The sequence below is a fragment of the Eulemur rufifrons genome, chromosome 28, assembly GCF_041146395.1.
Source record: "Eulemur rufifrons isolate Redbay chromosome 28, OSU_ERuf_1, whole genome shotgun sequence".
Lineage (NCBI taxonomy): Eukaryota > Metazoa > Chordata > Mammalia > Primates > Lemuridae > Eulemur > Eulemur rufifrons.
In genome coordinates this window covers 15,353,039-15,378,674 of record NC_091010.1, presented here as the reverse complement: position 1 = coordinate 15,378,674, position 25,636 = coordinate 15,353,039, and the positions used below count along the sequence as shown (strand labels likewise).

Genomic DNA, 25,636 nt, shown 5'->3' with positions numbered 1-25,636 from the left:
CAGAGGACTCTGTGGCACAGATTTAGGTAAAGAGCAAAATGCTCACTGGAAAAATAGTGCTAGCTAGATACAGGGGAGATTTGACCCTGGCAAAAATTTTTAACTTTGCAAATACTTGGAGCCATTAATTATGTATACTTGTTTTATTCATAATTTGTAATGTCCTGTGATACCAAAAGTAATTCTAATGATGGCTGAATTTAACAAAAATGTTTTAACCTCATCTTAAAACATCCACTGATCCATCTCATTCAATGGCAGTACTCGATGTTTAAAGAAACATAAAAACAAACATGCACACAATTGCACAGTTTTCATAAAGGTCTATTTCATTATTGGTGGGTAGCGCATTTAACAGTTAAATACATTTAAATAATGTATAGGTGACTGCTCGACCGCAGCATTGGTAACTAGATAACCAATTCAACTAGAAACCAGCTAACAAGTAACTGTCTAAATATTTAAAATACAGCTCTTGTTTAGATCATCCTGTTTTGATCACCTTCTTTGGGGGAAAAAAAGCCTGCTGGTCACAACAGAAGTATATTAAGGCCAAATCTTCTGATTCCATTCCCAAAGGTTTCTCTTCAACTGGATTAAGCCTCCAACTCCAGGGCAAGCCCAAGTTTGTGGCCTCCAGCATTAATGCTCTTCCCATCTACCAGAGCAGACAGTGTAAGCTTCACACCTGTAAACAAAAGCAAACCAGTATGACGTGCCTGAAACACCAGAGTCTTCTTTAATAACCACCTAGAGACTGCCTGTCAGTTGACCTATTAGTGCCAGCCACCGGACAGTGCTTGGAAGGATCTGAGGTATCAGAAAAACTGGGCTGGAAAAGCACCATCCTAGGTAAGACACCAAGTCACAGAGCATGAAAACGCTAATAAATGATAAGTTCAAAGTGTTCCAGAAAATACAATAATGTTCAATATACTATCCAGACTAAAAGGGAAAAAAACTACAATAAAGAGACATTTGGGAACAAGTGGAGAAATCTGAATATAGACTACATATTAGGTATTATTACATTAATGTTAGTTTTCTTAGATGTGACAATGGTATTGTGGTTATAAAGAAAAATGTCTTACTCTTAGGACCTGCATGCTAGAGCTGATGTGTCTATATGGCCGCAAAACATACATTTTTTAAAAGCATATGTGAAAAAAAGGTTCACAGAGAGATAAATGTGGTAAATATGATAATTGGTGAATGTGGGGAAAGGACATATGGGGGCTCATTGACCATTCTTTCAACTTTTCTTTAGGTTTCAAAATAGTCAAAGTTTGGAGGAAAATCCCTATTTGGAGGGGGAAAAAGTTCCCTCTACTTTTTAGAACCTTGCTAGTCAAATGGTCCAAGAACCATTGACATAGGCACCACCTGGGAACTCCTTATAAATACAGAATCCCTCTCATGCCAGACCTATTAGATCAGAATCTGCCTTTTGGGCCGGGCGAGGTGGCTCACGCCTGTAATCCTAAGCACTCTGGGAGGCCAAGGCGGGTGGATTGTTTGAGCTCAGGAGTTCGAGACCAGTCTGAGCAAGAACGAGACCCCCGTCTCTACCAAAAAATACAAAGAAATTAGCTGGACAACTAAAAATATATAGAAAAAATTAGCCGGGCATGGTGGCGCATGCCTATAGTCCCAGTTACTTGGGAGGCTGAGGCAGAAGGATTGCTTGAGCCCAGGAGTTTGAGGTTGCTGTGAGCTAAGCTAGGCTGATGCCACGGCACTCTAGCCAGGGTGACAGAGCGGGACTCTGCCTCAGAAAAAAAAAAAAGAATCTGCCTTTTAACAAGACTCCCAAAGTGAGTGGTGCACACACTGAAGTTCAAGAGGAACTGCTCAAAAAAACACAGCAAGGTTCTAAATATTATGTAATGTAAACAAGACTACACACAGAACCAAAGCAATGAGTGAACTTTGATTAATGAAATAAAAATTACTACAAGACATTTCAGATACAAGTGGGGAAACTGAATAGGGAATGGGTACTAAATATTAACAAGGAATCACTGCTAACTTTCTTAGGTGTGATGACAGTATTGTGGTTACGGAGAACACAGGTTCTTATTCTGAGAAGCATTGGGGGGATGTGCCATGATAGCTGCCAAGTTCCAAATGGCCCAACAAAAAACAAAATCAAAAAAGGAATAAAAAATTGTGGCAAAGGTAAGTATGTATTTATTGTACTTTTCTGTATGCTGAAAGGTTTGCAAAATAAGAAGCTGAGAAATGAAAAATAATTTTAAAATACTATCAAAACAATCCTGCTTGATCAAGAATACTTACCAGGCCTCAGAGTTTGAGTGTAGCCCACTCCAATTAAACTAGAGTTGTTGACTTTTGCCTAAAATAAAATTCAAAAACAATTGTTAAAAATATATATTTGAATAGAGAGACAAAGCCCCTTCATGTTTCCCCATGATGTAATTATGACATAGTCAGCTTTTTTATTCACATGTGCTAATACAATTTAATATCTTATATTAAGCCAAACAAAAGCCAGGTGCAATTAATTCTTTTCCATTCAACTCAAAATCAAACTGTCAGGACACGATACTCCAGATATCCATTAGAATGTGTCCAAAGACCTCAAACTTCCCATATAGCACAAGAGCCTAAGCACTCTCATAAAAATTGTCCTTGTTGAGTCTAGTCTAGCACAAGGCCAAAACGTGGCTGTCCACCAGGCTCACCAGAGGTGACATACACTAGTCTTCAAACATAAGGCGTTTAAATCTGTGACTTAGTTACACACATTACTACTTTCAGGGCTCTTCCTAAAGAATCAAAACCATAAATGTTAGAAAAATCTCCAAATGACAAGTACTTCCTCTGAACGAATCAGACCAAGTAACAATCCTTTACCTCACATTCTCACACCTCTCATTAATGCTGTTGGTTTCTTGTGTGTAACCAGATTGTGCTTGAGAGGAGGTTCCAATGGGGCATCATTTACCAATATGGGCCCTGCCTTCCTTGCATAATCCTAACATCTTAGGATTTAGTTATAGACCTTCAAGGGCTGGAAGGAACGCTGGAGAGAAAGACATGTTAAGGCGAAGCTCCTTCTAGCTCCATTCTCTACCACCAGTAACGTCATTAGGCCACAGTAGAGGGCTATGACTATAAATGGGGACACCTGCTCCATCTCCAGGGCCTAAGTTGCCTAGATGGGCAACTTTAATCCTCAACGTTAAGGTGACAAACAGCCTCTGTGAGCAAAACAGACTTGAAGTGATTAGATGTTTATACTCTTGTAATATTTAACATCAAGACAGTTGGATACAAGTTCCTATTATTTAACAGTAGGAGTTGACCATGGAACCACTGTGATAGGAGTAGGAAAAGCAAACTCAGTTTCTCCCACTATATTCTCACAACAAGATGAGTTCCCTACACATGAAGCAAGCAATCGATTCTGCAACAGACACCAGCCTGGGTGTCCTCTAACTGAATTCAATCCCAGCACTACCCTGGAGATAGCATCAGATCCCACAGGTTGAGGGGCTCAGTCCCACAAGACTGCCCCCCACTTATGATGCCAATTGCAAGCTCCAGGTTGTTTTACCTGTGCTTCTGACAGACTGGCTATAAATTGAGGTTTCCGTGAGCCCCTCCTTGGGTTCAATTAATATGCTAGAGCAGCTCACACCATTCAGGGAACACTCACTTATACTTGCTGGTTTATTATATAGGACCTTGTAATTTTTACCAATTTTTTTTTTTTTAAGAGACTTGTTATATGTAACAAAAGACTATCTTTCACCTGTCACTCTGGAGCTGTTTCAGGAACCAAGGACAAAAGGCCATAGTGAGAGCCTGAACTTGAACTCCTGGGCTCAAGCAATCCTCCCCCCTCAGCCTCCGAGTAGCTGGGACTAAATGCAAGCACCACTGCAGTCATATTTTTAAAGGATATAAATGAACATCCAGATGAACAAATAAATACATAGGACAAGTTCTGGAAGGGTCGTGCGTGCAGGAGCTTACATCCTCATGGAGTTGGGTGTGATACTGACACCCTCCCAGCACATGGATGTGTTCTTGACTACCTCCTTGGAAGGCCCCTGAACTCAGTCCTTCTGGGTTTTTAAGGAGGCTTCATTACATGGGCGTGGCTGATTAAATCACTGGCCACTGGTTCAACCTTCAGCCCTTCTCCCCTCCCTGACCAGAGTCCCAAACCTCTGAACACAAGGCTGTTTCCCCTAGCAATCAGCCCCCATCCTATGGTTATCTAGGGACTGTCCACAAATCACTTCATTAACACAAGCTCAGGTGAGGGTGAAAGGGGCTTGTTATATGTAACAAAAGACTATTTTTCACCTGTCACTCTGGAGCTGTTTCAGCAACCAAGGACAAAAGGCCAAATATTTTAACACAAGATACTCTTACTGCTCTAGTCAGGTAGGAAATTACAAGGGTTATAGAAGCTCTGAGCCAGGAATTGTGGAGGAAACCCAAAATACATACATCGTAACATCACAGGCCACCCCCTGGGTTTCAAACACAGATAGATCCCTTACAGCAAAGGGATCACATCTGTGAGAGCATTTACATTTGTTGTAGCATTTACAGAACAGATATATCAAGAGTACCAACACAATTATGCATATCATTTGGAGAAGCCAGTGGAGTAGGGATAGATTTGGTGCTATCAAGTGAGAAAGACAAGTAGCTCAGAACAGTCTAGAATGTGAGGCATGCAAAATCTATCAGGCCCACAGGTGTATTAGACTAAAGTCACACTCCCACCCCACCCACGCCCAAGGGTGTTTACAGGCATTTTGTTCTTTCTTCCAAGTAAATAGTTTCCAGGCTAGCTGATAAAACACACAATGTTGCTCAATATGACCCTCATCCATTATCTTCACATTTCTGGAATTTGTGATAAAAAGAACAGTGTATAGCCAATCACTAATCAATGTTATTTCTCTAAACCAATGAAAATTCCTGACAAACCACTCCTTTCCCACTTTTTGCCTTTAAAATCTGCTTGTAATAAAAAGGCAGATGGGAGCTCATATCCAAGGTTACTTGGACCCACCTTCCCCGACAACTGTCCTCACTTTGATTCCAGTAAACTCTAAAATTATAATTTTGTGCTTTGGTTTCTTCCTTTAAGTCGACAGAAGCCATTACAAACATTTTTATATTCTTGTACTAGCTTTATTATTCTTTTCCCCCTTCATCTGTTATTTGTACCTTGTGCAGGACTAGTCAGCACCAAATCAGCTGATAGCCAGATCTAGTTCCTCCTCAGGACAGTCACTTTCCATAGGTATTACATCCTGAGAAGGCTTTAATTCAACTTCCCAATACCAGTATTATCATAGTTACATGAAGGAGTTGAATCTTACCAACACAACAGTATTACACTATATGGCAGTATTATCATGGTGCAAATCAGTTGCATTACAGAATATATCAGTAAGAATAAAGGGTTTGGTGTTTTTTTTTTGTTGTTGTTTTGTTTTTTTGCCTTCCCAACAGAATCTACCCTTGCCTATTTGTCAATCTTTATCGTCATTAATCAGCCTATTACCCCGGGCAATTTAAAATCAGGTTTCCTCAATGTAATCTCTGCCTTCTAACTTTTTAAATTTCTTCAAACTGGGGTAAATACAACAAACTTATTTAGAACCCCCTCCACCCAACCCTTAATAAGTGTTGTATGAAGACCTTTGTTTTAACTCCATTAATTTTTATCTTATTCATCCCATTTTTTAGTAACTATCTAAAGACTTCCATCCTGCTAGGATGTGTCCCATGACTGTTTCTTTTCCTTTTAGTTTCACCCCTATCAATGTTTTCTTTGTCTTATTTCTTTAAATATGTCCACCTTCCTAGGATCAGTCCTTTAATTATCCCCTCTGCCTTTTACCATTCTCTGGTTGTTTTTATTAGCAGCATCTGTAGGGACCGGGAGAAGCTGAGACAGCAAATTGGATAAGGCTTCTTGCACTTTTTTCCCTTTGGTTTTGTAGCAGTAAGGTGATGTGGGGTTATCCACATTAAAGTGGCACCGTTTAACCATGATCTGGGCAACAGGCATATTCAATGGGTGAATATCCTGGTCATCATAAAGCCAGTCCCACATGGCTTGCATATAAAGAGTATCAGCTGCTTCTCCTGGGGTGTTCCACTTGGCATTTATTTATAGGGGCGTTGGGCAGTCTCCCTCCTTGGGATAAAGCACATTTTACAGTGGCTTTTATCCAGTCCACCACGCTGGCCCTTTCCTCGGTAATAACCTCCTATGTATCTGGATCACATAGCCATCTGCAACTGACAGTGAGTTGTGGGTCCTGCATTAACCCAAACCCATTCTATTCTTTACGGTTTAAAACCAAAGATACTGTTTCCAAATTACTCTCAGAATTCCTTTTAATAAAGGCTCCTCAGGAAGCTGATGACACCATTCTACAAAATGAAACAATTTCTTCACACTATACTTTCTGGTTCAATAGTTACTTGGTTTTGCCATTCCCCCTCTGTGACTCCCTTCTTGGTAACCACACATCTTAGTGGTACTTTATGTTGTCCCTGAATAATTTTTCCCTTAGTGGGGCAGCTTTGAGTCTGGTGGCCAAAGCTCAGATGACTGAAATCTGAGCTTGAGCTAGCATCAAGGTCCCACCCAGCACTCTCTTGTACTTTCAGTTTAGATATTACAGATAATAGCCAAGGGACTATATATTTTGCTTCTTTCTTACTAGTCTGCACTTCCTTATGCATTCAGTGAACCAACTCCCCCAGAGCTGGATCCAGTTCTAAATTCCATTGGTAACTTTTAACTTTAGTAACTGGGAGAAGTACAGCTGCTGCCCTCTAGCACGGGTGACTGACCACGTGGCCACCAAAGGAATCAAAAGTTCCTCACCACCCCCGCATTTATCCTTTTTCTTCCCAAACCACATGTCCATGAATCATTCTTGCAAATCTCGATTCTGACACCAATTTTGAGAGGATATAGGGAAAAAAACAAACAGTTTATCCTACTATACTCTCACAACATAGAATACTTCTATGACCAAATGTGGGGGGTGGCGATCCCTCCACATACGAAGCAATCAATCAATTCTGCAACAGATCCCAGCTGGGTGTCCTCTAATTCAATTATGAACCTATCTACCTGGAGATAGCAAGAGATGCCACAGGTTAAGGGCTCAGTCCCACAAAATTGTCCTTCTCCCCACTTCAGATGCCAACTGCAAGCCCCAGATTGTTTTACCTGTGCTTCTGACCCAGAGGCTATAAATGAGGGTTCCCACAACCCCCTTTGGGTTCAATTTATTTGCTAGAGTGGCTCACAGAACTCAGTGAAACACTTTACCTACATTTACCAGTTTTTAAAAAGGATACTACAAAGGATACAGATGGAGACATGCATAAGGCAAGCATGTGGGAAGGGGCAAGGAGCTCCCATGCCCTCTCCTGGGCACCAACCTCCAGGAACCTCCATGTGTTTCAGCTATCCAGAGCTCAGTGAACCCTATCCTTGTGGGTTTTCATGAGGCTTCATTACTTGGGCATGACTGATTGAGCCACTGGCCACTGGTGGTCAACTTAACCTGCAGCCCCTTTCCGCTCTCCATAGGTTGGGGGGTGGAGTTGAAAGTCCCAACCCTCTAATAACCAAGGTCTTTCCAGTGATCAGCCCCATCCTGAAGCCACATAGAGGTGGCTAGCCATCACTCAACTCATTAGCATACAAAAGGACACTTAACACTTTGGAGATTCCAAGGACTTTAGGAGTTGTATGCCAAGAAATGGAAGAAAGACCAAATATATATTTCATAGTGTCACAAGAAGCATTAAGCAATGATTCTGGGTACTGCTGAACTGGGGTGACAGGCAACACTACTTAGGTGGGAAATGCTAGATATGTTTCCAGACTAATTCCCAGGAGTTGCTCAATGACACACAGGGACCAAGCTGCCTTCCCATTTTAAACATTAACAGTAGCTGAGAGATGTTTCTTTCACTGGCATTGAATCTGTGGTGGTACCACAGACACATACAAGAGAACAGCCATACAACTACCAGAGATAGTGTGAGTCCTGAGGATTTTTTCTATAGTGAAGTTAGAAACAGGGAACGGAAAAATAAATGCATCATTGCCTTGCCAATGAGAATAGCATTCTGGCTGCTTCTCGTTCTGATTACAACCATGCTAAAAAACAAGATTGGGGCTAAAACTTAAATGCCTAAATTATCAAAACATATTGTCCTCAGGAATGAAGAGCACTTTATGTAACAGAAATAACTCTCATGGATGGCTTACCTTTCTTTCATTCCTAGTACATACAGTACAGGCAGTCCCTGACCAGTAAGCAATTGACACACAAGAACAGCTGCTGATCTGCCTGAAATTGAAGCCAGCCCCTCTGCACCCTCATACTGCACTCCCTTAGTCAACCCACTATAGCTGAAGGAATAAACAGCAGAAAGGGCCTAAGGACAGGACTAGGGTGGCCAACCATCCCAGTTTGCACGGGATTGGGAAGGACAGGGAAAGTCCTCAGGGATGCAAAACTTTTAGGGGGCAGTTCCGGGCAAAGTGGGATGAGCTGCTCACCCTAGATGGGACTGAAATCAAAAGACATGGGATCTTATTTCCTTAGGGAAGACAGAAAAAGAAGTAAAGGAAAATTAAAAAAATAGAAAAAAAAAAAAAGAAAAAGACATGGGGTCTAGGCCTGAGTCTACCTCCCACCTCCTGATCAGTGATAAGTCTTTTTCCTAGCCAAGCTTCAGTTTCTTTACCTGCAAAATGACCTGTGTATCAATGACCCCTCAGATCAAATCTAAAGATATTTCATACACAATAAAAAGACAAAGTAATAAAGTACTATTATTCCCCAACATGAATAAAAACTGCTCAGGCCCAAAACACTGACTATACCTGGGCTTAGACAGGCTTGGGGCTCAGGGTTATTATTATCAATACTAGTTCAGCAGCTTTTGAGGTTACACAAACTCCTGTGGCCTGGCCTGGAAATCAAACCTCTAACACTGTCTCCATAGAAAAAGCAGCATTCTAAATTCTTATCCCAGTCTATCTGTAAACTGAGGATTGTGTGAATCACAGTTCTAATCTTCAACACAATTCAATATAGCCAAAGATTAATGCCCACAACCCAACCCCCATTCTAAGCCATCAGAAGTACTCACAGAAATGGAAGCAGTGGGATCCAACTGATATTTAGCTGCAATGCCAAATCGAGTGCAGTTGGTACCTGATGTCCAAGCAAGGTTTACCGAAGTATCAAGATCTTCACATACTTTCTGATAAATTGATCCTCCAAATTCTGTCCCATCATTGCTATAAGATATTTCAAATTAGTAGATCTAGAATAGACAATGATTTGTAGCATTACATTTAAATAAAAGCCATTGCTCATGTGGGTCTTTAGTGTTCCACTGAAACTTGAAAATTTTATAAAAGGTCTTTTCCCAAACTGCACCCAATACAGGGGATTGACAAACTAAACCATAGTAGTATATCCACCCAGTGAAATTACCACTCCGCCACTAACATGTTGTAAAATACATGCTATAGGAAAATTATCAAAATGTATTAAATAAGAGAAAAAGGGTTATCAAACAGCCTTTTGGGTATGTATTTTATACACATACACACAAAGGTGAAACATCAAAACATTAACAAAGATTATATACCCAGCTGGTAGGACTACAGGAAATGTTTTCTTCCTTGTGCTTCTCTGTTATTTATCAATGCATTGTTTTTATAATGGAAAAAAAATTTTTTAAGTCCTTTCCATACATCTATCTAACTTGGGTTAGGTAAAAACACTATACACTTTAGACAATCCTATCAAATCAGCACCCCACACATCACAGGTAAGTCAAACGAATGCACTGGTAGCAGTCTGCCAACGTCTAATGTCTATTCTAAAAGTACAAAGCAGCCTGGCATGGTGGTTCACACCTGTAATCCTAGCACTTTAGGAGGCTGAGGCAGGAGGACCGCTTGAGGTCAGGAGTTCGAGATCAGCCTAAGAGTGAGACCCTGTCTCTACAAAAAATAGAAAAATTAGCTGGGTGGGGTGGCACACGCCCGTAGTCCCAGCTACTCGGGAGGCTGAGGATCACTTGAGGCCAGGAGTTTGAGGTTGCAGCTAGCCTGGGTGACAGAGCAAGACCTTGTCTCAAAATAAAAGAGTCTACAGCCATACCACCCTAAACATTCCCAATCTCATCTGATCTCAGAAAATACAAAGCACATCAAGCCTCAGGAAATAATCATTTATCCTCTCTGCACCAAAGGTCAGACTAATGTTCTTTACTATACACTTTTGAGGATAATTGTTTTATGTTACAAAAAAATCCTTTAGGTTGTACCCAGATTAATAAGAGATGACAGGAAACATCAAATACCATCCTGAGAGCCTACATAATAATAGCCTATGAAAGAAATACTTACACATTAGTGTGTAGCTGGAAATCACCAGTCCTGTAGCCCACAGCAAAGTTATTCCTTGTCAGCTTTGATTTGGCACTGTCAAAGGTCATCTGGTACCCAGCAAGCCAGCCCTCATAACCAAAGACAGCTGAACCGTGGATTGCGGGTCCAGCAAAATCAAAGTCAACATCACAACCAAGGTTTATACACTCCCTCTTGTAAGAGGACTTGATTTTACCACTTTTCTTTCTGGAAAAAGAACAAACTGACTTAAAACAGATGCCAGTGGGAAAGATTTGTATACATAACTTCTACAGAAAGCACAAAACAGACTTCAATGAACACAGTATGACCAGGAAGTAAAAAAAGCAGCAACACAATCACACAGGTAAAAAACAGCACAATGAAAACAAGACCACATGCGATAACTGGACTACAACCATCATAAGAAGACTGCTTTGTAGCTCTAGCAATCAGTCATAAAAGCCTATTAGAAACATGTAAATTACCCAAGTTAGTGCCACAAGGAAGAGGCAAATATTGGAAGACAAGCCAATGACAGCAACCATAGTGTTCCAAAAGCAGAGATTCACCACCACAAGACAGCTTTAAGGTATCAAATAATAAATGTGCATCTTTCCCACATATACAAAAGAATGCTTTTTGATGTAATACAGATAAAATGTCTATGCTTACCCTGTGTTGGGTGAGAAGGTAGTATCAAATGTCAGTTTCAAACCTTGACAAATCTAATTTTGAAAGAAAAAGAACTTGTTTTCAGCTTTATTTCCTTTTTGAAATACAAAAATAAAAATTAATACTAAAGCACATTTTCAAAATGTTACCTGGTCTTCAATCGCAATTTCTGTTCCCAGAGTGTTATCAGTGTTCCATTTTTCTGTGAAAGTCAGACCATACTCACACCATTTATATTTGGTCTCCAAGGTCCCAGTAACTTTACCAGTGTCTGTGTTAGATGAACCAGATGTTGAGAATTCCTAACAAGACAATAAATAACGCCATGAACTCTCTTGTAAGCCTAAAAGAATCCACTGTCTTAGCTCACACAGACAAAAAACCCCCACTGAAACATTTGACAATTTCACTAATCCTCCTTTTTCTAGCTTTTTGGATACTCATAACCCTCTATACTGTGCCACTCTGTAAGCACGTACAAGAGTGACAAATTAGCCTTTCAGCACTGACTGCTACCTTGCTTACACAGCTGACATTTCCAACCAATCACAAGTTAACCTGTACTTATTTCTCAAGTGAACTGTACACCTTTTAGGGAAACTTCTGCTAAAGTGATTTTATTTGGGATTCAAAAAAATTGATGGGGAAAAATGGGTATTTTGGCACTGCATCCAATCTATTATACTTGATTGAATGAAATACTACATAGATCAGTATGGTTCATAACAAATCTCATCACGAAAATCAGTTTATAACAACTGAGACTGAAACTATTATGAAATGTTTCCTGAAAACTCATAAAGGGAAAGCACCCCACAGTGGCAGTCCATGCCATGAACAAGACATTTTTTAAAAAAATTCTGGCCGGGCGTGGTGGCTCACGCCTGTAATCCTAGCACTCTGGGAGGCCGAGGTGGGCGGATCGTTTGAGCTCAGGAGTTCGAGACCAGCCTGAGCAAGAGCGAGACCCCATCTCTACTAAAAAAATAGAAAGAAATTATATGGACAGCTAAAAATATATATATAGAAAAAATTAGCCGGGCATGGTGGTGCATGCCTGTAGTCCCAGCTACTCGGGAGGCTGAGGCGGTAGGATCGCTTAAGCCCAGGAGTTTGAGGTTGCTGTGAGCTAGGCTGACGCCACGGCACTCACTCTAGCCTGGGCAACAAAGCGAGACTCTGTCTCAAAAAAAAAAAAAAAAAAAAAATTCTTTGATAATCTCAGTATTCTGTTTTTCTGAACAAAAAGTCTTCACCAGGTTTCATGCCTTTTCAACTACTTTTCATATTCTCATTTAAAAAAAAAAAAGGTGGAAGGATGTACAGGAGATTTATTCTATAGCTGGTTTATAACATACATAATGTAAACTACATTGTATATAACAGATATCAGTAGAAAAAATAATCTAATACCAGAATCAATCAGAAGTGCATATTGTGTTTGTAGCAAATATAAATAATTTGCCAATCCCTAACTGCACACCAAATGAAAAGGAAGGAATATGGAGAGCTTATCTGAAATTTAAAATCTGCTGCAGATAACCCAAAAATCTAATGATCTTACACAGCTCAGTATATAGGCAGGCAACTGAAATCTTCCAAGTTAAAAGATTAAAATGCCCTCTGGCATTTTAATTTGTCTACCAATGATGGCTCTACCCTCTGACCACTGGAAAGCCAAGGTGGCTGATCTGGAAAAATAAAGAGACTTCAACCAGAAATTGTGATACCTGCAGAGTGAGGAAATACCAAAAACTGTATCAATAGAGGGAAAGGCCAGTTATCCTTCACTTAGAAAATAGAGCATTTGTGTAACTATTGTTCTGCAGTTAAACAGACACAAATCTTTAGGTCTTATGTATTATACAATCTCCTAAAATTACATGCTTTCGCTAACAAGAATTTCAAGTGAAAGCACAGCACTCAATACCCACACTAAAAAGCACTAGATTATGTTAGGAAAGAACACGGGATATAAAACTAGTAGTTCTGGCCTCCAGTTTTGGGTGTCATTTACTAAATAAACAATGCCAAGGAAGACATTTAACATTTTTGGGTCCATTTCCGCCAACTGTAATTACAAAGCCTCTGGAAGATTAAACTGAACTGACACGTTGAAAGTTTTGCACATTTTCATATACTCTACACAAAAGGAAAGCACTATCAAATTGACATATATGGAGCATGTTCTTCTAGAAGATGGTTTGAATGGGGAATGTATGTGAGTAGCTATTCTTAATTCCAAGTGACATTGATTAATGACTCTTTAGGCCCCACCCACTGCCATCCATCAGCACATAGATCAAGAGCCAGTCTATATACATGCCAAAAAATCCTCAAGAAACAAAGCCAACATCACCCTGTGGGACCAGAATTGGACCAGATGACTCCAATGGTGGAGCTCATACCCTTCACTCCATCACCAGACATTTTGGCTTCTACATTCTGGAGAGGCCTGAATTCTCTGCAGTTCAGGTAAGAAAATAGAGCCAGGTGTTAATAGAACTTATTTGGGGCCAGGTACATATTACAGGATCAGTACCATGATTGTTGAATTATATACATTTAATGTAAACAAAAACATACTGTATCTAATCAAGCTCCTAACATCCTTCATGATCTTAAACCTACTTCCATAAAACTTTCCCTAACTGTATACACAATAATTTCCTTTCCAACAGTCTAAAAAAAAAAAAAAACCTAAAAAAAAAAAAAATCAATACTCAAATTGTTGGAAAAAATCTAGTAACTGATATAATTCTCTGATTATTCCCAGTTTAAAGTTTATTTTGTCTCTCCAACTAAAAAGTGAGTTTTTTAAACCCATGGCTTGAGTCTTTTTTAGAAGGCCTTTTTTGTGTTTCAACAAATACACAGCAAGTGTTTACAAATAAGGGCCCTCTACAGATTAACAGTGGGAACACAAAAACAATCACCAAATCTTTGCTCTGTAACCTGTTAACTTGACCAAGTAAGTCATTCAATCACAACTACTCAGGCTTCCGTTCAGACCAAAGAAACCAAAGGACAGACACAATCAATATAAAACCCCAGAAACCCAACAAGTCTAGACATTAAGAAACTATAACACAATTAATTTTAATAAATACCAGTTATATGCACAGCAAGAATTTACCAAAATAAGCCATAATACTGTAATATGCACACACTATGCCCACCCCCAAAATAATCTCAAAACAAAAATCTCTAAAGAAAAAATTACACAAAATTAAATTTTACTTTGCCCCCTTTGTAGTTTGCTAGGATCAAGACACCCAAATGCCAGAATATTAACCTCTCTGAAAGTATTCAAATCAAGACTCCCTAAATTCACAAAATACAAGTAGAAATCTTCTCCATGGAGGACTGCTAGAATATGGACATTACATAAATGATTAGTGCAGTCCAATTAATAAGTTACTGAATATTTTTATGCCCAGAACTCTGACAGGCACTGAGAGAAAGGATTACAAAAATGTCTAACAGGTTCTCTGAATTCAAGCTTGTCATCTTACTAGTAAAGAGTCCCACATGACCAGTGTCTTTCCTAAGTTCTCTGGGCATAGTTATATGGCAAAAGTCAACTGTGAAAATCAGAAATCATATCCAAAGCCAAAATAAATCAGGTAACATGCAAATCACTTAAAATTAACTCTTCTTTAAGACCAAACAGGTGTGTACATTTCAGTTATGACTATTTCATGGGTTGAAAAATTATAAAGGTTCATTACAACTTATAAGATAGGTAACACTCACCACACCACTGCATGACTTTGTTTTCACATCCAGTTTCACCAATCCAAAACCTTCAATAAGTAGAGAGCAAAAGATAGCAAAATGATTATTTTGCATAAAAGATGCAAGCAATTGTTGACTATACATAAAAAACAAGATGCCTCATATTCACAGGGGGGAGTATGTGTTGATACACAATACTTCAATGAAAAATTTAAAAATTAGTTCTATGTAAACTGACTTGTAAAGGACACAGCATCTCTATGTTGCTTAGTGTTTTGGTATATAGCTCGCGCACACGCGCTCTCTCTCTCTCTCTCTCTCTCACACACACAAATGCTTTCAAACTACTTTTAAGCCTAAACATCAGATTAGAAAATCATTCAACTTAAATCTTGGGTTAACCAACAGTTTACCATAATACACAACATTTAAGATATTTATCCCAAAGCGTATCTCCAATAATCTAAAGGGGAGTGGGGGTGCACAGAACAAAAACTTCAAGAAGAAAACGCAAATTAACTTGAAAAAACTCATAACTCTCTGAAGGGTATTAGGAGTCACCACCACAAAAACAAAACAGTAATACCTCATAACCCTGTCACCCAAGGTCTAAGCTGTAACTGAAGGAAATGAAAGCCCAAAGCTGCTTTTTCAGAAAGGTTAAAATCCCTGAACTATAGTTTGAAAAATGTGTGGGAAACTGGGGTGAAGGGGGGATAATTAACTGTAATGGAACTATTTAACACAAGTTTAATCTAAGTATCTAATAGAAGATTTAATGCAAGAATACGTTTGCAATTTGAAATGATTAATTTGATTTCTCTAAACAAGACAAAAACACATTTTCATTTTTTATCTAAAATTTTTTTTAAAAAGAGTTCTTACCAAATCCTTTGTTGAAAATATCTCTGGCAGCTTTGCCAAGGTCAGCATATGATGGAGGAATACACATTGCTGGTAGAAAGAAACATTTCAGTGTTAATGTTCCTGTTCTCCCACTTGCTGTCCAAGAACTAGACTGTAATCCCCTGCTGATCTATAAATTCAAGCAATCCAACTTGTTTTTGATGCCACCAGGAGCTATAATAAAATTATACCCTAATGATCCATGAAGGAGATAGCCCCAACAAAAGCTTATTTCTAAAATAAATAAGCATAGTGATTTATAAACTTGGGAAATTCCTTCCAAAATAGAAAAACAGACTGTCTACTCCTAAATTTACAGAACCTAGAGTCTCACTTCCTAGAACCAGACAGGTGCAAAGAATCAATCGGGAGTGTGTATATATATGACCTTAGTTAACTAAAACCAAAATCTGAGTCTAGGCCCTCTGCGCTGATATCCGTTAGTATCCTCACTAAGGTCAAAACAAACATTTTGGAGGAGAAAGAGAAGGGAACGTTAACACTCTGGTAACTTAAATTCTGAAACTTAGGAAAAATACTGCCATCTACGTTTCACTCACGTGTCCACATCAACTAAATATCAAATGCCACTTTAAACATATTAATATGACTCTCAAGTCTTCGGCCAATGCAGTGCTGCTTAAGGGCAAGCAATCTGAGCTTGTTACACCAGCTCATTCATTCTGCAAAGCACGTCCACACCCTTAGGAGCACATGTAATGACCTTGTGTTTTCACAAGGGAGGTTACTACTTCCTCTAGAAAAGTGACTAATACAATCCTCCAAAAGCAGAATTCAACCATTAATAAGTTTTTGCTTTAGAATTCCTCAAAGACACGCACAAAAGCTGGAGGTGAATGCAGCCACAGACCAACACCCCTGGGCCTAGTCCCCCTACCCGAACTCCAGCAGCCCAGCCCCTCCTCGGCAAAGGAGTTGGTCAGGCGGTGGCGTGACCACCGAAAGGGGCCGAACTGACAAGTCCTCGGAGAGCTGGAGGAGTAACAAATTGCGGGTTGCCGGGACACAGCCGCCCCATCCCGCAGAGATCCCTGCTCCACTTACGCCGCGGGCACGTCTGTCCGTAGGTCGCCATGGCGAGACCGCGCGAAGAGGTGATCTGCAGGAGGGACAAGAAGTGCAGTCAGCGGGGGTTAATGGCGGGCCAAAGGGCCGAAAGGAGGTCTCGGACAGACAGGGGCGAGGGGCCGCGGGGCAGCGCGGCCATCTTAGGGAGCCAGGGCCGACCCTGAGTTGGCTCAGGCCTCCTGCTTGACCGCCGCGGCCTAGGCCCCTCGGTCGGCGTGAGGCGGGCGCGGCGGTACCTGGTGGTCTCCTGAAGGGGGCCGCCGCCGCCGCTCCGCTCGCAGCTCAGGCCGCTCGGCTCGCTCGTGGTCGGGCTGCAGCAGCCGCGGCTGGAGGGCGAAGTGAAGGAGACACCGTTCCGCCCGCCGCAACCCTGTCCTCCCCACGCCAGGACCCCGCCGCTGCCCCCCGGGCTGTCCGGCGCGCCTGTCCCCACAGCGCCGCCCGCTGCCCACTCCAGCCTGGTCCGGAACGGCCACGTGGACCAAGGGCACCCCTGCCCCCGGGGTGGACTGCCTTCGTCCCTCGGCGGGGGCCGGGAAGGCAAAAGCCGCCGGGCCCGGGGTCAGGCAGCTACCAGGGCAGCCCCATAAGCGAGGGGGCGGGGAACGGCGGCGGCAGCGCGGCGGGACCGCGCGGGAGGGGGATGGGGCGGAGACCCCGCGCGAGCGCGTCACGGGCGGGGCAGGGCGCGGCTGCGCTGAGCTGGAGCACGTACATCCCTCTAACTCCCTGTCGGCGTTGATGCTGGTCCCCACAGAAACAGTCTCACGTGTGGGGCGCCTGTTGGGGTCGGCTGGGCGTTACCCACCTCTTCCCTGAGCTAGTGCAGCATGCGCTTCTGGAAGACCGTTTCTCTCTCCAAGTCCAGGGGCGCCATCTCCAGCCCCTCGTGCCTGCCTTTCGTGCCTTCGCCCCCTTCCCACCAAAGTGTAATTCCCGCGTTGGGCTGGACTCCGCACCCGAGAGGCTCTCGGAGTTGCTGCTTCCTAAATAAACTTGAGCCGATTTCAGGGTGCCCCTTCCCCCATTCACGCCTCTTCCCCGGCCTCCTCCCCACTCAGGCATGGGAATGCTTTGCACATGCACAGAACCGTAGCTGTCTTAGCCTCCTCTGGATGGGAGGCCTGGAGAAAACGTAGGAGTCATGCTGAGCAGGCATGAGAATGCCGCACCCAGGTTCTCTGGAAGTGCAGAAAGTGGGAGGGAGCTGTTAAATGAAATTTATAGGAAACCATATTAGTTTGGACTGAGCTCCTCCTGCACTAGGCCCAACAGACCAAACTAAAATGGTATGACTCATGCTGCAGTACCACCAAGCCAAACTAAGATGTTTGTCTGACCTCAGAAGAAATCAGGAGAAAGAGATGCTAGCAAAATCCTCAAACAAGCCAGTTTTAGCTGGCATGATAAGGAAGTCCCTTATGGTTTAAAAAGTGACTGAACCGACCAGTCCACTTTTTGCTTTCTGTTTCTGGTTTCCTCAGCCCTTTTCTATCCATAAAACCAACCTCCTCCACTTTCCTCATCAGAACACTCATTCTATTTTGTAGAATGAAGTGTTGCCCAATTCTGGAATCGCAAATAAAAGCCAATTAAGATCTTTAAATTTGTTGTAATTTTGCCTTTTGACAGAGCCAAGGGAAGAAGGTAAAATGAGCAGTCTAATGAAATAGAACTGGGGTGAATTAGGACCCTGGAATCAATCACCTATCTCAGGAATTTATCCAGTTTTCTCATCTCTAAAATGACAAATTTAAATGAGATGAGGTGATCTTTAATAGCCATCAGCCATCAGAAAGCCAGCTGCTCAAACACTGTCAAGGTTCTACCGTCTTCCTAAACCAGGAAAAGGATGGCTAAATGGGCTTCTACAATTCAAAATCCAGAAATTAAAGCTGCAACCTGGTAATTCCCCTGCCATGAGCAAGCCCAGCCAGTAGTCTTGCCTGATGGTGGCTGGGCTTACTCATGTTGTAAAAAGTTAGAAGAAGGGAAAAGTCTTTGCTTCTAAGAGATCAGGCACTAGAAGCCCTGATTCACTCCTTCATTCAAGCTCAGACAGGTCTGTCTGTAATCAGCGTGGCTTCCCTGGGTACTGGTCTGCTCTGGCTATGTTTGATGCTATTATGAGACGAATGGCATAGACTGACATCCCCATCCCAACTTCATCACAACACACCACCTCCCAGAAAAACCCAGTCTGCTAAATTAGTCATCTCTATTACCTGCAACGGGGGCTACTCACATTGTGAATTATCTGTAGCAAGTTTTAGCCCCCTGAGAACTACTTTCTCTGACACTGAGGCTTCATCCTCTGCAAACCCAAGGAATGTACACGATACCTAATGACCAGGGAAAGAAGGTCTGTGGCTAGACAAGGAATCATGGCAATTTTTTCCAAAGTGGAGCTCAGTAGATATATCTGAATGATTACACCCAAAGTCCTTTAGAACAAAGCCGAATTAGTGGCAGCTGCCACTTATTGAGCAACTATGTTGTGTCACCCACAGGGGAAGCAAAGTCCATTGAGACACCATCCCTGCTCTCAAGGCACTTACAGTCAACTGTATGAAAAGGTATCAAGAACTGTGATGGGTCCAAAATTTCGCCCTACTTGCAAGCTAGCAAGTTAGTCTGTCATAGTTTCAGAGGTTCATAGATGCTGGCAGAAGACATGAAACTCGTGAGTCAAAAACAGAGGACTCTATTACTTGTGGCACAGCAGACGGGATCAGCTTCATGTTTGTCTCAGTTCCCCCTGTCCTCTACGTCCCACAGGAGTAATGTAGAGCCCTTTAGGTAGATGCTGTGCACACTATGTGTTTGTGTCACAGCTGAGGAATCCAGAGCTCAGGAAAACTTCTCTTATAAGGGGCTGCTAACAAACCTGCCCAACTTTGCCCCAGAGGGAGAACTTTTTTTTTCTTTTCTTTTCTTTTTTTTTTTGAGACAGAGTCTCACTCTCTTGCCTGGGCTACAGTGCCATGGTGTCAGCCTAGCTCACAGCAACCTCAAACTCCTGGGCTCAAGCAATCCTCCTGTCTCAGCCTCCCGAGTTTGAGACCAGCCTGAGCAATAGTGAGACCCCGTCTCTACTATAAATAGAAAGAAATTAGGCAAACAACTAAAAATAGAAGAAATAGCTGAGTACAGCGGCACGTGCCTGTAGTCCCAGCTACCCTCTCGCCTTGGCCTCCCAGAGTGCTAGGATTACAGGCGTGAGCCACCAGGCCCAGCCAGAGGGAGAAATTTTTGTACTGCTCAGAAAATAAAATGTGTTTTCTGCCCCAGAGATAGACTATCTGTCTTCCCAGGCTGTTTGTTATGTAAGCATCCTTGGAAAGATAGTCTGAGATAAAAGCTGCCGTATGATGTGTAGAAACACTGTGGAGAACTGTCCCCCAACAAAAGATGGGGAATGGGAGAGATGAGCTCAACAGTTGTAAATACAACTTTTTCTGAGGTGGGGTCTCACTGTGCTGCCCAGGCTGGTCTCAAACTCACGAATTTAAGCAATCTTCTTGCCTCAGCCTCCCTAATAGCTGGGATTATAGGCATGCACCATCACATCCCACTCTTGCACATACAATTCTGAGGTATAAGTACAGAGAACTGTGGGCACAGTCAGACTGAGGAGTCACTTGCACTAAAGTTTGAACACAGGACTTATGAAAACTATAATAGAAAGCCAACAGGTGGAGGATGGAAAGGCAAAATTCTACAAAGATGCATGTGCAAAGCCAGAGGGGTGCTTGAAGTGGCAAGAATTGTTTGAAATCCACATGTAAATAAGTCAAGCTGGAACAACCTATAGAAAAACGTGAGAGAAATTAGACTGAAGACATTGGCTGGAGCCAAATGCTGAAGGCCCTGAAAACAGCAGGCGAGGAGGAGTCCAGGGTGGCTGGGAGCAGCATTTCTGACATGAGTAATGGGGAGGACAGCGGTTCCACTCACTGTGGGAAGGTTGTCGGGAAGAGGGGTGGGTGTGAGGGCAAAGAGGATGATTCCATTTCAGATGACAATGAGGAGCCAGGGCCCGCATCTGAATGGAGTTGTCCAATAGACAGTTATGAAGCTGCAGAGAGAAGTCTGGGTAGGAGGGATGGGTGTGCAAATTTTAGTTTAATTACGACTAACCTCGGGTGTGATTGAGGTCAGTGAGAGATGGGACAGGAATAAGGACAGTAGAAGTCTGAGGACAAGGCCATGGGGAGCGTTGGTGTTTGGGGGCAAGCAACAGGGGAGGAGCTGATGAGAAAACTGACCAAGAAGAGCCAGCCGGGAGGACGGAAGAGAACTCCGGAGGGAGTACTTTCATGGAAGCCAAAGGGGGAGAGCACTGGGTGGAGGAGGGGTGCTCAACGGTGTCACGTGCTGACGGGAGGTCAAGTGAGGTACAGACAGAGCATTAGTTATTATTACTGTGACAAACTGCCCCAAAACTTAATGACTTAAAACAACAAACCTTTTATTATCTGAGAGTTTCTGTGGGTCAAAAATTAGCCTAGCTGGGTGGTTCTGGCTCAGGGCCTCTCCTGAGGTTGCAGTTGAGACGTTGGCTAGGGCTACAGTCATCTGAAGGGTTAACTGTGCTACAGGAGCTGCCTTCAGGGTGGTGGCCTCAGGTCACCATGGGGCTGCCTGAGTGTCATTGTGACATTGCAGATGGCTTCCCTCAGAGCACAGAGCAGGTGATCCAAGAGAAAGAGACTGAAGCTGCAACGTCTTCTATGAAATCACACTGTCATTTCTGCCTTATTCTGATAGAAGTGAATTCGTGAGACTCGACCCCACTCAAGGGGTGTATCCCTAGCAGTTCAATCCATCCTCAGGGCGGGGGAAGGACCGTGGGGGAAAAGTCCATGCAGGCCCCAGAAGCAGGCTCAGGACTGTTCCAGATGGGAATTCTGAGGTTTTCTGTATGCAGAACTGGGTCTAGATATGGAGAGGGTGGGTGTGGGCTCTGGAGGGCATATTCCCTTGGCCCTGCAGACTCCTCACCTCACAGGAATGGGCACAACCTGAGACGGGTTCTTGTGGGGCCCTCTAACATATAAGACCCAGGAAGGGGACCCTGTTGCCTAGGTCTAAGGGCAACATGAGGCTAGGGGCTGGGAATCTGCCTGTGACAGAGACTTGTGTTGAGATGAGATGAGAGAGAGAGAGAGACAGAAAGGACTGCAAGCTGAGGTATGGTTAGAATGTGGGATGCAGAGATGTAAGATTTAGCAGTGGCACATTCAGCGTGATGAGTAACCATGGAATTGTGAAGTGGAAGCGAAGTTCTCTGCACTTGAGGTGGTTAGGACTGTGGGTGAAGCTAGGATGCTGAGGTATCCACCCCCCACACATACAAGGCACCATGATGGGATGGGCACAGGTTGTTGACAGGGATACTGAAGTCACTAGGGTGTTGCTAGGTTAAGAGGTGAAGAGGACAGCTATGAGTCAGGTACCAAAGTCCTCAGGGAACATGGAGGAGTGACCAGGAAGCTGGTCATAAAGGATGACAAATAAAGGATGGGAGAGCTGATGGCATGGATCTCAAAGGAGGTGATCTTGTGGGAGGGTGGAGGAGGGAAGAAAGTGGCCGCCCTTCCCAGCCCCAGCCCCATCCGAGGGTGTGGGAGGGATGGGAACACGAGCAGTCTTCCTGGCACCCAGAATCCATGGGAAAAGGTAAGGAGGGTGAAAGACCATTCAGCTCTTTCACTCTTTCAAACCACCCTAAGTTCTTAGCCCTAAGCTGAGAACTTAGGGTAGTTTGTTTACAACAGAACAGGGTTCTGGAGGGCACAGTGGGGTGGGGAGGGGGAGGGGAGGACAGCAGTGGAGTTCAAACCAGGAAAAAGGAAGCACAGACAGGGCTGGGATGAAAACGAGGGAGAGCACAGGTGAACAGAGGGACTTAGATTTGTGGGAGTTAGGGCCCATGGCTGGGGGCTCTAGGATTAACTGGGCTCAAAAGTCAAGCCAGTACCTGTGAAAAATCCCTTAAATTGTGTGTAAAGGACAGCGTGTGTGCCTGGTTTGATTCAACCTTGGGCTGCCATTCTTTGGCACACAAAAGCATGAAAACCACTGATCTAGACTGTCTGTCAAATCCCAGCAGTGACTGAGGGAAAGGAGCAGCATTCTACAGCCTTCCAGATCACATGCAGGGTCGATTCCACTCTGATTTAGTATTTAATATGAGAGGTGATGATTAAGACAGATAGTAGAGTTACAGCCTAACAATCGGGACATAAATTAAGTGCAAACTTCATGCAGCTCCTCCCAACTGATAGTCCAGTGTAATGATTCAGGGTTGATGCACAGACTGATATAAAAGGACGTTCCTATTCATTGTCCACTCGGTAACCTATGGCCTCACTCAGAGTTCCAGTCAGATCAGTGGTAAAACATTGTTTTCTTCCTTAAAACAGTTCAGCACCTTCTACGGGAAAACTTAACCCAAAGTGTTGGGAAAATGCAGAGAGGCTCCTGCTCAAGAATCTGTAGTGGCTCCCATTTACCGTAGGACAAGGTCCCTGTCTTCCCTCACGGTCATGTTTCCCATCTGCTGCCCGTGCCAATTCAGGTCATGGGCTATCCCCAAATCATGGTGTTTGTTAGTGTCACTGCCGTTGCTTATGCTGCTCATTTCACCTAGAATGCCTCCTTGTCCCTGCGGGGAGCTAGCTACGCTCCCAGCAAAGAATCGGGTCACTCAGGCAGGGGTCGTTGCAAAGGATGAGAAAATAATAGAAAATAGAAATAACACAATACACAGAGGCAAAAATACAGTTTATGAAGAATAGATTTATGAAACTAGAAAAAAAGCGGAGGTGCTGGGGGACCCCAAAATATTCCCGTGAATTTTAGGGCCAAGACTGAAATTTCACATCAGTATTTATAGGTACAGTGATCGGTTGCCAGGGCTAACAGATTTATATAATAATAGGTAGTTCGTTTTAGGTTCAAAGTCTCCCAAAAGGCTTCTATAGGTCCCTTAATTAACTCTATCTATGTGAACAAACGGTTACAAAATCTTTCTAGGACAAACTTCTAAGATAAAACTATCACTTTAACAGAAAAGTTAAACAGAGACATAGTGGCTCCATATTTGTTTATCTAGTTATTGTGAATTGAGACAGGTAGTCGTCGGAAGTCAAGCCAGAGCTGTCCCTTCGGCTAACTGCTTTTAGCCACAGGTGTCTGTCTCATGGGCGGGCACTGTCTTTGATCAGCTCCAGTCCCGAGGCTCCATGCAAACCTGCTGTGTCGGTCAAAGCAGGCGAAAACCACAGGCTGGAGACTGCAGCGTCACCTTGGAAAGCAGCTGCTACTGACCATTGAGACGCCCTCCTGAGGCGAGGCAGCTTTTGATATGCGAACTAACACGTTCACATATTCCTTCAGGGCAAAGCCTTGCAAAACTCCTGAAATCATTTCTGTCTCTAATATGGTAATATTAATCTAGTGGCCTGACATGTCCCCACTGGTTGAGTTAAACCCTCTGAATCCTTTTAAAGCCCAGCTCAAAAGTACTCCCACCACGATTTTTTTCTGCCTTACCAGCTACAAGTTCATTTCACTTCCTCTGAAATTCTGTGGCATTTGTTACCTTATGGCATTTATTATATATTTTCTTAATATTTTGTAAAAATGTCCAAACATACAGAAAAGTTGCAAGAATCATATACTGAACACCCATACATATATCTACCACTTACATTCTACAATTACCATTTTGCTATATTTGCTTTATCCCATGTCTCCATCTATTCATTAATCAATCCATCTTAGTTTTTTGATGCATTCCAAAGTCAGTTGCAGACAGTCGATGCACCTCACCCCTAAATACTTTGGCATGCGTATCATTAACTTGAGTTCAATATTTGTCCATGTTTCTTTTTTCTTTTCTTTTCTTTCTTTCTTTCTTTTTTTTTTTTTTTTTTGAGACGGGGTCTTGCTCTGTCACCCAGGCTGGAGTACAGTGGTGTCATCACAGCTCATTGCAGCCTTGAACTCCTGGCTTCAAGCAATCCTCCCACCTCAGCCTCCCAAATTACTGGGATTACAGGCATGTTGGTAAAATTCACCAACAACATATCACTTGTTTTTAAGCTGTTTAATAGTGAGAACTGTTTCTTACTCAACTCTGTCCCCACTCACCCACCAAATATCCAATAATGATGACACTAGTAATGAATTATAAATACAATCAATCATAGCTAATCCACAGTGGGCACGTCCTTTGTCCCAGGCAGTTCTCCAAACACTTCACATGGTTTATTTAATTCTTATAACAACCCTGTGAGACAGGTTCTATAGGTGAGAAACATGAGCCTAAGTATCTGGCCCAGGGTGAACAGCTAGTTCTTTAAGTGGTGGAGGCAGAATTGAAGCCCAGCTCTGGCTGAGTCTGGGGCACATACTCTTCACCACCACCCAGATGGCCTCCCCATTGTCAAGGCCTCACCCACTGAGGGTGACTAATAGTATTTACAGAATTCAAAGAGTCCACTGCTTTGAACCATCCCTGTCATGGCTTGCATCCATTGACAACAGAGATTTCAAAAATTTTCCCTTTTAGATTTGTGGTGAGGGCGTGAGCCTCCACAATGAAGGTGAATGGTGAAGTGAGGAGCTGGCTTCTGCACAGACCTGTCACTGTGGCACCACCGAGAATGTCTCTAATGTCTCATGGCTCATGTCCCACATCTCCTGTGTGGCTGCCCTATGTCTCTGGGGCTGGTGTGGGAGGCTCTGGGAGGAGGG

At 42.9% G+C, this 25,636-nt stretch overlaps 1 protein-coding gene across 3 annotated transcripts; it reads right to left on the bottom strand.

Annotated features, from left to right (window-relative positions):
* VDAC2 (voltage dependent anion channel 2) lies at window positions 1-20,428 on the bottom strand. Of its 3 annotated transcripts, none has more exons than XM_069461170.1 (10): window positions 17,107-17,502; window positions 16,847-16,901; window positions 15,761-15,829; window positions 14,894-14,943; window positions 11,287-11,439; window positions 11,138-11,190; window positions 10,463-10,690; window positions 9,190-9,340; window positions 2,299-2,356; window positions 1-688 (listed from the first exon to the last, which is right to left on the bottom strand). In XM_069461170.1, exons 2-10 carry the CDS (start codon window positions 16,875-16,877, stop codon window positions 597-599), a joined length of 885 nt encoding a protein of 294 aa, XP_069317271.1. In that variant the 5' UTR covers window positions 16,878-16,901; window positions 17,107-17,502; the 3' UTR covers window positions 1-596. The 3 variants fall into 3 exon arrangements, with proteins under 3 accessions (XP_069317271.1, XP_069317272.1, XP_069317273.1); XM_069461171.1 differs by having other exon boundaries at window positions 17,329-17,502; XM_069461172.1 differs by lacking the exons at window positions 14,894-14,943; window positions 15,761-15,829; window positions 16,847-16,901; window positions 17,107-17,502 and adding an exon at window positions 20,396-20,428 and having other exon boundaries at window positions 535-688.
* Between the last annotated feature and the right edge of the window lie 5,208 nt (window positions 20,429-25,636).